The 11,731-nt window shown below is 39.1% G+C and overlaps 3 protein-coding genes across 6 annotated transcripts in view; 1 reads left to right on the top strand and 2 right to left on the bottom strand.

Moving 5' to 3' along the window:
• The window catches only part of LOC103395538 (RING finger protein 145), a 12,735-nt gene extending 10,770 nt beyond the window's left edge, over positions 1-1,965 (bottom strand). Inside the window, 1 exon segment of the mRNA XM_017041497.2 lies at positions 1,404-1,965. The gene's annotated coding sequence lies outside the window, so the exon portion shown is untranslated.
• Positions 1,966-2,060: 95 nt separating this feature from the next.
• On the top strand, positions 2,061-5,695 carry ublcp1 (ubiquitin-like domain containing CTD phosphatase 1). Of its 4 annotated transcripts, none has more exons than XM_025065638.1 (12): positions 2,061-2,391; positions 2,519-2,622; positions 2,723-2,878; positions 3,140-3,231; positions 3,345-3,430; positions 3,533-3,648; positions 3,838-3,936; positions 4,016-4,053; positions 4,236-4,334; positions 4,442-4,558; positions 4,668-4,795; positions 5,295-5,695. In XM_025065638.1, exons 3-12 carry the CDS (start codon positions 2,725-2,727, stop codon positions 5,326-5,328), a joined length of 963 nt encoding a protein of 320 aa, XP_024921406.1. In that variant the 5' UTR covers positions 2,061-2,391; positions 2,519-2,622; positions 2,723-2,724; the 3' UTR covers positions 5,329-5,695. The 4 variants fall into 4 exon arrangements, with proteins under 4 accessions (XP_024921406.1, XP_024921405.1, XP_008331473.1 ...); XM_025065637.1 differs by having other exon boundaries at positions 2,673-2,878; XM_008333251.3 differs by lacking the exon at positions 2,519-2,622 and having other exon boundaries at positions 2,673-2,878.
• A 672-nt stretch (positions 5,696-6,367) lies between these two features.
• Positions 6,368-11,731, bottom strand: il12bb (interleukin 12B, b). Its single transcript, XM_025065635.1, has 9 exons — positions 11,695-11,731; positions 10,882-10,975; positions 10,690-10,791; positions 9,852-10,034; positions 7,937-8,042; positions 7,606-7,775; positions 7,359-7,519; positions 7,118-7,239; positions 6,368-7,020 (listed from the first exon to the last, which is right to left on the bottom strand). Exons 2-9 carry the CDS (start codon positions 10,973-10,975, stop codon positions 6,993-6,995), a joined length of 966 nt encoding a protein of 321 aa, XP_024921403.1. The 5' UTR covers positions 11,695-11,731; the 3' UTR covers positions 6,368-6,992.

The raw sequence follows: 11,731 nt of genomic DNA, 5'->3' as shown, positions 1-11,731 counted from the left end.
GTGTGAATAGAGATTTCTCTTTTGACATATGATATTTTTAACAAGATATATTAACTTCCATGACAAATGTAAGAAAACAGGGTGACACGGAAGCTCCTGGTTGGCCCATACAGTTTAATGCTTTGTGTTAAATATAATCAAAGCACAGTGATGCCCTGGCAGCAGGACGACATCAAAACATTAAAGGAGCAGTGCGTATGATTTAGTGGCACCTAAGCCAGTCCTGATTACTCCAGAATCCTAGACTTACATGTGACAACTTAGAAGAGGAAGGTAAAGACAGGTAACAACATGTTTGGTTTACAAATCCACAAACTGAGACTTAAGCGAAAGAATTTCATCTTTTTTTTTTTTTTTAAATATGACATCAACTGATTGGGAGTTTTAATCTGACAACAACATTTGCTGTTGGGTGGCTTTTTAAAATCGTGTGTCTATGTAGTATTCAGGCAACAATCAAACTATTCTGTACTGAACTGACTGTGGATGCTACATTATTCCAAACACTGAAAAAAAACCCCACTTTTTCTACCTCAAACTTAACACGTGGACACAAAAAACACGTCTGAAACACGCTGCATCTTCTGTATTGACAATCGTAATCACATCCCTGCAGCTCAGGACAGCAGGATCCTGAGGATTTATATAACAACACAGCACCTCCATCACTTGGAAGAAAAAAAAACAGATCACGTCGCAGAATCCAGTCTTACATAACGCAGCGGTGGAACTCTATTTTTATCTAACATTAATCCATTAACGTCGTATAGACATGTTGTCGCGGTAGTTCCACGGTTGGAGTTTTCTGTCTGGCTGTGCCATCATCATCATCATCATCACTGGCTTTAACGCCACACTGTTATACGGATGAGCGAGTGCTGCATCGATTGTGGTCAAACATGAACTCTAGTAACCCCTCTACAGTCTTGTCTGGGAGGAAGCGCAGCCGTTAGCTTCACCACAGTCACAGCACAACACCGTTGGCTTACCGCACTAGTTATCATCGATTTTTTCTCTTTTTTACAGATTATTGGAGATATTTTTGGAGTTTGTTTTATTAATTAAACACCGAACTTTGTATGTACAACATTAGCGGCAGTCATGGAGCGTAAATGGGAGCGCAGTGGCGACAGATCCGAAGCTAACGCTGACCGTTAGCATCGCTGTAAATTAGCCGCTGTCAACGACCCGCATAAAACCCAACCGGAAATACAGAATGATCCAAGTCAACTCGGTTCTGACGCTGTTAGTTGAGTTAAACTCTACGAACTTGAATAGCCCTGAAAGCAGCCATGTTAAAATGGTTTATGAAGATTACCCACAACAAGCCCTCCTCCTCCTCCTGCCGTAGCGTATCCGCTGACTACGGCAGCGAGCGAGTTACTAAAAATACAGTAACTTACCGTTGGTGGACGGTGTTCAGTATATGTTCTGCGTTTTCCTGGTGTTTTTCGGGTCGGATATCGACCATCTTAACTCGGCGACGCCCGAGTTAACGGTACTTTGGATGGAGGCGCCTCACACTGAAGGGATGCGGCCCATCCACTCCTCTCACCTCGCAGCCATTATCCTGAGTGCTGAGAATCACGAATCGCGCATGCTCAAGAAAGACACGGTTAAAAAAAAAAAAAAAAGAGATTGAAAGCCCGAATTTTACTTCAACATGCATTATGCAGATATTTCATGATAAATAAATCATAAGCTCATATAAAATACATCTATTCAATGTATTCAATTAAGCCATTGGAAGTATATAATACTACATTCATCGGCAGGGATGTTATCCCATGCATGTAGTAAAATGTTTCTGTAAAAAAACATTTTTTCAGGTAAAATATTAGGTGGGTGGTAATAATTTAACACAAAATATGCAAATGTAGCATCCCAAAATAGAAGACGAAAGAAGAAAAGTCGTCGTGTGCATTTGTAATATTTATTTAGCCACTGAGAATACGAAATACTGTGGTACATCTGCCAGAACACTATCATTTTTAATCATCGATAGATTCTCTTTAAATTGCTTTGTCTTTGTCTTTAACTGTGCTGGAAGTTACACAAAACAGTTACTACTGAGTTATTACAAATTGATATATTTCCTGTTATTTAATTACATACAAAGAAGAGAAAAATGTTAGACCCTGCCTTAAGTTTTATTGTTAATTTTATAATTACTTTCTTAAGTTCGTATAACACTTTTGGAATCTACGTCTGTAATAATTATAGTAACAAAGCTTTTTTCTCCTCCTACATCATTTCCGCTTTAATTTAGGACGACCGGAAGTACGGTGTTCGCTTCTTCCAGACTAACTAGAAGTTCATTCATTCATTCTTAGTTCTGGACGAAATTTAACTGTGACTACTAAAAGTTCCATGTTAATTCCCTAAAGTCAGGTGAGGTGACGTCAACAGAGCTGATTTATCTGCTAACGCTAGCTGTTAGCCCCGGTTAGCCCTTTTGTTTTCATTTATGCGAATCACTGTTAGCCATGTCATGCTAAAAATATCAACATCGTTTAAGGTGTGTCGCTGTGATTGGGGGACATTTAACTTGCGTGCGTGACAGCAGACAGTAAAACACGCAGATGAAAACAGTCGTGACGTCAGTGTCTCTCCGTTTTTAAGGTTTGTATTTTAACACCTGTTCATTTTCCATTTCCATTGTCTCTGTTTAGTGTGTCCTGTTTTTCTGTGAGTGTGTGAGTGCGTGCATGTGTGTGAGCAGTCATGTCAGTGTCAGTGATCATCAAGTGGGGAGGTCAGGAGTACTCCATCAGCTCCCTGTCTGAGGAGGACACAGTACTGGATCTGAAACAGTCCATCAAGAGCCTGACCGGGGTCCTGCCGGAAAGACAGAAGCTGCTGGGACTAAAGGTCAAAGGTGAGAGCGGAGTTCATTTGCATGTGATGGAGACAGTGTCAGTTTGTGTCACAGGATTCCCAGTTCAGTTTGTGATTTGTGTTGCAACAATCACAAAGCTATATAAATTACAAAAATTTAAAAATCATTTTAAGAAGCTAGCATTATTGTTTTTGCAAAATTTGGCTTACAAAACTTCTTAAACAGCCTTAAAAAACAGATAACAATGGGATAAAGATAAAAAAAATTATTTGCACCTTCAATGTTAGTTTTTCTTCTTAGGTAAACCCGCAGAAGATGAGGTGAAATTAGGTTCTCTGAAGTTGAAGCCTAACACCAAGATCATGATGATGGGAACCAGAGAGGAGAGTCTGGTAGGTGGATTAGTAAGAGTGACAACGTCAGAGGATAAATTGTTAGGATGCATTTGGTCATAAATGACCAAACTCTGCCAGTAATAATCGTGCGTGTGTTTTCTTTTATGAAGGAGGATGTCTTAGCCCCTCCCCCCGAGAACGACGACGTCATCAATGACTTTGACATTGAGGAGGAGGTGATCATAGTGGAGAACAGGTGAATTTATGTTTGTTTTGTTTGTTGTTTTTTTTGATGCAGAAGATTAATTCAAAATCAGTGTCTTTGTGTTTAAATGATAACGTGTATCTTGGTTCACAGGGAGGAGAACTTGGCTAAAATTGCCCGTAGAGTCAAAGACTATAAGGTTGAGCAGATGAATCCTCCAAGAGAAGGGAAGAGGCTGCTGGTGTTGGATGTGGATTACACACTGTTTGGTGAGTTACTGTCATGTTGACATCTGTGATTTTTTTTTTTGTTGTCATTATTTATAGCAATTACACAAGGAACTAAATAGATCAAATTTAGCTTATGGGGCTAAATGTTAGCCCAAAATAGCATTTGTATTATATCGGTACATCCAGGTCAGTTTTACTTTGACACCTGTGTGCTGTGTGCTTTTGCAGATCACAAATCCTGTGCAGAGACAGGTTTGGAGCTGATGAGACCTTATCTTCACGAGTTCCTGACGTCAGCCTACGAGGATTACGACATAGTCATTTGGTGTACGTCTTTACTTTCATTTTATTCTACATGACGGAGTTTCCCCTTGCGTAATTTTTTCCACATGCTTTTGTTCTTTAGCTGCCACCAGCATGAAGTGGATCGATGCCAAAATGAAGGTGAGCATAGTTTGCTTTCTGTGAGCTGTTTTACCCTACCATTTTCTGTCAAAAGGTGGCAGTGTTAATCAATTTTAGGTGAAAGTGTTTGGCTAAAGAGTGAAAGACAAAGTCATCCTGACCTACTGTTGTGTGTGTATTTGTGTGTGTATTTGTGTGTGTGTGTGTGTGTGTGTGTGTAGGAGCTGGGGGTGACAGACAACCCCAACTACAAGATCACGTTCATGTTGGACAGTGCAGCCATGATCACAGTTCACACTCCAAAGAGAGGAGTTGTTGAGGTTGGTTCAGGCCCACACCTGTTTTTCTGTTTCATTATTTGAACATGAACAACTAAACCACAGGTGATGTCACGTCAGAGCTGAAATAGTTGTGTTCTGATCTCCAGGTGAAGCCCTTAGGTGTCATATGGGGGAAGTATGGAGAATTTTACAACAGGAAGAACACGATCATGTTTGACGACATTGGACGGAACTTCCTCATGAACCCACAGAATGGACTAAAGGCAGGGAACCAACTTTGTTCTTTTATTATATATTATGTTTGACCTTCTCATGTTCTTCCTGTTCCTACACACTTGTGCTGCAGAACACTGAATATGTTTTGTCTTTTAGATCCGACCCTTCATGAAGGCTCACCTGAACAGAGAGAAGGACCGAGAGCTCTATAAACTGGCTCAGTACCTTAAAGAAATAGCCAAACTTGAAGACTTCAGTGGACTCAACCATAAACACTGGGAAAGGTCAGCGCACGTCTGAACATCTGTAAAAGTCTCTTCACTTCTCCTACCACGTTAGCAGCAGTTGTACACTGTCGTACAATATTTTAATCATAAAAATAATACGTCATGCAGTTCTAATGAAAAACCATCGCCCAAAAAATATCGTCACGATAGCTAAGTTGACCAAACAAAATGTTAGACGTGACAAAAAACAAATACAAAATTAAAATGCTAGCTCATAAAAAAGTTTAAAAACTCGAACTAAAACAATTTACACTTAAGAGTTAGCCAATATATATATGGCGAGAAACCTCAAAGTTAGTTACTTGAGCAAAAAGCTCAAAAATATTCTAAGATAACAAAATATATAGCTACAGTTTAGCTTCATTAGCTGGAATTGTAATCAAAGTTAAGCTAAAGTTTAGCCAGAGCTTATAATGACAGCACAACAAGACGTCCAAAATCAAACTGGTGAAAGTTAGCATTCGGATTTAACTTCAACGTGTGTGTGTGTTTGCAGGTACCTATCCAAGAAGCAGCAGCACCAGCACTGAGACTCTTCCTACAACCAGGACTGTGACTGGACGCCTCCATCCCTCCGTCATCATGTTCTCAGGCTCATCCTAAACTCACTGTGGTGATTAACAGTTCATTTCCAACTTCACTGCAGATCCTGCAGCCAGAAACACACACACACACACACACACGCAGGGCTTCCAAGTTGATACACGTGCTTGTCATCTTCATCTGACTCATGAGCAGACTGATTTTGGGTTTTTTTTTTTTTTTAATCTTGTTTGCATTTAACAACAACACAAACTTCATCACTGTTTGTACTGAGTTTGTACTAAGACATAGGAAGAGAAAGGGGGAGATAAAGGGAGAGAGAGAGGGGGAGAGGCAGTCTCTGACCAGTGAAATCCTACACAGTTAAATACTAAAATACTGACTGTATATAAGAAGTGGAGCCAGTTCTCAGGATGCAGACGTGGCTGCGTGTTTTTCAGAGGTGACCTTGAACAGACCTTGGTAACTTTAACACATCCCTCAACTGTTTGGTGACGTCTTATTGGTCAGAAATCACAAGCATCAGGTCAGGTCTTCTTCAAAACCTTTCCTCAAAAACTAGTTTGTCTGCCCTCTAGTGGGTTGGTGAGGTTCTGCATGAACACATGTGAAGAGTTATCACTGTCTCAGTTCCTTCTGGTCTACTGTCATTACATTTGTAACAGTTTATACATCATATGCAAGAACCTTAGAGCTTGTTTTACTGCAATTGGTGGTGAAGAGTGATCACTGTCTCAGTTCATACATCATATGCAAGAATCTTAGAGCTTGTTTTACTGCAATTGGTGACAGTTTCATGAAATCATTGGTCTTTGTACAAGTCGTCTCTACGGAACAATAACTCCAGTCAGATCTGCATCCATTAAAATCCATGTTCTCACAGATGGTTTGAATCTGGTATAAATCTCATGTTTACATTGATTTGACAGATGTTTATTGTCCCTCCTGCTGCAACGCTGGTCTCACGGACACCTGTAAAGTTTTGTTTTGTTTGTTTTTTTCTGTTGTAGAGTTATTGTTTTTTTATGTGAATTTTAGACTTTTTTTTTTTTTACTGTTTAGGTTATTACACATAGGGAGGAGGGAAAAAAGTGACCACAAAGTGCAGTTTTCTAATAGCTTAACGTGTTCGCTCACTAGGAGAAAAACATTGGGGGAAAACAACACAGTTTCCTTCTTTTTTTTATTGTGATTTGACGTAACTTTCCCTCATCTCATTTACAACATTGCTGCTCATAATACGGCTGTAAATACAACAATAAAGCTTTTTTTTCTACCTGAATTTCCTGTAGTGATTGTTTGGTTTGTGCCCTCACCCGGCCCTCGGATAGGTTCATTTCTGATGTGGTCTCATGTAAACATCTTTTTCCAAATTCCTCACTGGCACTTTTCCATTTTTGATCTTTATCACCCTAACCTGCTGCAAATCTATTCAATCACTTGTTACTTCGTTAGTTAAGTGTTTGTGAAACGCGATACAGAAAGCCAAACGAGCGACGCCGCACGTGATGATCATTGATTTATTTTGAAGTAAAAAAATAATTTAACAGTTTAACATCCAATATAGAAAATAAATACTATACAGCTTAACATCCATTATTCAAGTGCACATCATCTATTTTATTTTCTTCTGTTATGGCAGTGTAAAACCTCAGCACTGAACCTTGTTTCTGTTCACTCTGCAGAGAGGAGAGAGTGGAAATAAATCAATTAAAAATATATATAATAAAACTGCTTCAGGTACAAAATCACCAAGTTGTATGTGATTATACTCACGTGCAGTGGGTCCAGTGACTCCATGGTCCATTTGTGTACTTGTCCTGAGCTCGTACACAGAAAATGTACCTCTTACGTTGGACGTCCACTTTGTAGGTTGTGTCCTCAGTGATGTTGTGCAGCTGGAAAAAGTGGGGGAAAAAAGTCACTTTACTTTAAAGAAATGGAGGTCGACAGATTATTTAGTCATGTTTAACACCAGAATCTAATCTGCCTTTATTAATATTAGTGTTTTAATTACCGCTACGTTCTCTTCAGTGTTACAGGGATGTCCGTGATTGATGACTTTGACCTGAAACTGCAAGGCGAAGTAGGTCCGTGGGGTCTCCCAGGAGTCTGGGTAGTTCCAACTGAACACATTCCCATCACTAAGGTGGAGGTTGGAGAGTTTTGATGGTTTTACTGAAATAATAATAATAATAAAAAGGAAAGATTAGCATTGAGGATTTACATTTTCTTACTTCAAAATGCTGATAAAAATTACACACCAATTTCCCTCAGGTAGAAAACCTTAGTGTAGACCTCCAGGCGAGAAAAGCTGTGGATGTACACGGTGAGATAGATGCGCAGCTGTTCCTCTCTGAACGGACAGTTGACATCCTGACAGTGAACCCCTGATCCGTCAGCATCCAGCTGACACGGGATCTGTTCAAAGTTGCTGTATTGAAGAGAAAACAATAACGGATGAATTTGTGTCCAGTGGTTCTGTCTCTCCTCTACATTTACGAGGTTGGGGAGTGCACTGTGAACAATAATGACTCTGGTTTCTACAGGAAAAGGTGTGAATAATAAGTGTGGAAAGTGGTTTTTCGTCCTCACCGAATGGCTTTTACCAGCAGCACAGCAGCATGAGATCTGTATTGTGTTCTCTTCCAAGTGCAGTGAAAATCACCTTTGTAGTTTGGTGCTGAACAGTGGATGTGACCTGAGAAAAAGAAAGAAAATTAAATTATTAGATATTACTTTTTGTAAAATATACAACACACTTCGCCTCTCTCTGTTTAAATGCACAACAAAAACGCAGCGCTAAGCTAGTAGAAATATATCTCAGAAATAGCAAAATGTAACAAGACAGCAAGAAGCTGACAAAACATAATTAACAATAAAGGCAATAAATGTAAGATAACAAGACAGCAAGAAGCAGACAAAACATAATTAACAATAAAGGCAAAATTGACAAACGAAAAGTAAGGACAGAATGTCAAGTATGTCAAAATTGCAAACAGGGAAATGACAAATTAAATAAATTAAATAAAAAAAATTAAAAATATTGAAAATACTACGTAAAGCTACCCAGAATAAATACAACTACCATAAAAAGTACTGGTATCCGTCCAAAGCAGCTAGAGTGTATAATAACAAAAATAGAAATAATAAAATAAATAAACAAATACAACTAAGAAGTGGCTGGAATTAAATAAAGGCTCGGAAAAAACTTTTTTACGAAAAGCTAAATGTAGTTTCAACACAAACTCGGCTTCATTAAACAGCTTCGCCTGACCAGCTAGATAGCATGTAGCCTATTAGCAGTGTTCAGCCGTTAGTAAAAGTTTGTAGATATAACTAAATTAAATAGAACGAAATACAATTACTTTTGAATAGCTCTTGGTCACACGCTTTAAAAGAATAATTTCGTTCTTTAATAGTCTTCATTTAACACCGATACTTACGTCCATATCAATAAAATCACACCTGGCACCGCGGCAAAAAACGATATAGTTTCCCAGCATGCATCACGTTTACGCAGCTGCTTCTCATATTCTTATCAATTTTACTGTTGCCGTTTCTCCTATATTTAAGAGAGTGACATCTAGTGGTTAAAATGAGCAACAGCAAAAATAATTAAAGGTTTGGTCATTAAAGGTCATTAAAAACATCGGAAGAATTCGGACACTCGATTTGTGTCACTGGCTCTCATTAAAAACATCGGAAGAATTCGGACAGTTAAAACAGGAACTTCTTGTTCGATTATCTTTACTCTAAGCCACAGAACTTCCCGATTATTTGGAAATTTTGGATAAAAGTCAACGCTGTTTGCGTCAAAGTTGGTACTGTTCATTTATCCAACTGCAAATTGTCCTTAAAACCTGAGTGCAGTCCAGCTATTGTGCTGTCTTCCCTTTTCCCCTCTTTAAAAAAAGGGAAGCTCCAACCACATCAAAAGAGGAATGCAGAAAGAGAAGGGGAAAAGAACAAGAACAGCTGGAATCCAGAAGGAGGCAGTAACCAGACCGTACAGATGCCAACAATCATGGAGCCCCACAACCAACAACAACAGGAGGAAAACAATAGTTTCACGGCTGCAGTGGCAGAGAGAGAGGAGGAAGAGGAGAAGGAGAAGTTTAAACAACAAGAGGAACAAAAATACAGCCAGTAATGTCAGGGCTCGGATTCCAAATGTTGTAAAATTCCATGTATAAACAAACTCACTTTTTCTTTTTATGAGTTTTTCTGTGTCCTGGTGCATTCAGGGACCATTCTTTTTTCCCCGTTTTTTTTTTTTTTTTTTCACTTGTCGTCCTCCTTCACTTCACTCACGTCCCACTCTTCACCTTATCTGAGTCTTCTCTGCCTCTGGGCCACAGCCCCGCGCCCTGCCATCTATTCTCCTCCATCTTATCTCCGTCTCACACCTCATCTTATCACGGGCCTCCAGTGACATCTGTCCTCCCCCTGTCCCCCTCCCTCCCCTCTCTGTGTTTGTCTCTCTGTGAATCCGTCCGTCTTATCGTACCTTCCGTTGGTGACATTTCCTCCAGGATGAGGCTCCTGTTGTCTGAGTCCATCTGGACCAGGATTACAGTGTGGTTCAGGTACTGTCCGTCAGGGCCGAGGTGACAGGTGTAGTTACCCCCGTCCATCTGCTCCACCAGGACCCTCACCTGGTTCCCCTGCAGAGGAGGATCGAGTTCCATCCCTGAGAGGGTGAAGCAAAAACATCCATGATTTAACAAAGTTAAAATTTTCACTGACAAAATGAATTCAATCTGTTGAATAATGATAGAAAAATAATAACAAACTATAAAGTCACAAAAGTAACAGAAAAACCTTGGCGGGTTCAACAGTTAGTGGATGAATTTGTTTTTTCGTTCATCATTATTACAACCTGATGTACAGGGAGCATCCACCAAGGTCTGGGTCTATGCCAGTGGTTCTCAAAGTGGGGGTGGACCCCCTTTATGGGGCGCAGAGTTATTGCAGGACGGACACAGAACAAGGCTCGTGAATTTCTATTTTGGTATTTTCTGTATCTGTGGCCGAATGGGAATAAAGGGAAAAGGTGAAATAATGGTTTTATTTCCTTGGTTCTATAACAGTTAAAATAAAGTTCAGTTCATTTTTGTAGCCAATAGTAATCTGTGTACAAAGAGCTAACTGCTGCTGACTGTCCTGCCTGCAGTCCAGACCTGTCCTCTACTACTATTACAGAAAATGAAATTGAAGAAATTGATTTTTTTTTTCTCACGAATAGGATTCGACCCAGTGGTGAACTGGCTTCTTTCCCGACCAATGAGAGACGTGTACCAGGTGTCTACGTCTAACAGAGAGAATGAACTTTGTAGTTCTCTCACCATCTTTCTTCCAAAACACAGACTGAGTCTGATAGGCCGCTCCACACGTCAGGGGGACGTACACCTTGTTGTCCACGCCGGACAGAACCTTCAGGACCAGAACTGTAAAAACACGTGACGTGAGAGTCTGAATTTGCAGCGTTGTTGAAAAAAGCAGAACATGGAATCACGTGACACCAGGCTGAAACGAACCGTTGTCCGTGAGCGGCTCGATGTGGACGTGTTGACCTTCAGAGTGGACGCCGCAGGAAGTGGAGTAAAGAACCAGTAGGAACAAGGCGATCATCTGAGAGCGAGAAGGAGAAGTTAGTACAAAAAGTTAGGTTTTCACTGTGATCCAAAACTTTCCAAAAAATTATTTTGTTATTATTATTCTAACAAAAAACAAATTAAACTTTCTTTAATTTAGATGTTAAGAAAATAAAAGAAAACTTTATTTTATTTTCATGTTTCATCAGATCAGTCAGTAGAGATTTAAGTCAGAATATATTATTATTATTATTATAATAATATTATAATGTAATGTGAATATTGTCAGAATTTCAAAATAAAATATATAAAATATAGAGTTTAGGGTTTTTTTAATATTTAATATTTAATAAATCTGGGCCTTAATTGCGAATTTGACCAAAAATATTGACTGAAAAAATACGCTCTTAATTCTGTCGTTAGATTCAGAAGTCATAGTCATATTTTATTCTATAACCTCAACTTTTTTAACATTAATCCTTTAACAGTTGGGCTTCAACAATAAAAAACAAAACAAAAAAAAAACATTAAAACTACTGACCTAAAATCAACACAGACTCAACATTTGGACATAAATCATAAAATAAATTAAAGTCACTTTAACTGGAGTCTTTTTTTACTTTACTGTGAGAAGAAAAAGAAAAAAATCTGTTTAAAATAACAAACGCTCTGACCTTAAATTTTAGAAACAGAATTCCGACCGTAGTCAGGATTTGAAGTTGAATGTACTCTCCTCCTCTCGGCAGCAGAACGTACCTTGACAGACGGCGCGGTGGCTCAGTGATGAAGTTGA

Source organism: Cynoglossus semilaevis, chromosome 19 (genome assembly GCF_000523025.1).
Source record: "Cynoglossus semilaevis isolate Cse_v1.0 chromosome 19, Cse_v1.0, whole genome shotgun sequence".
Taxonomy (NCBI): domain Eukaryota; kingdom Metazoa; phylum Chordata; class Actinopteri; order Pleuronectiformes; family Cynoglossidae; genus Cynoglossus; species Cynoglossus semilaevis.
This window is presented reverse-complemented; position numbering and strand designations above follow the sequence as displayed.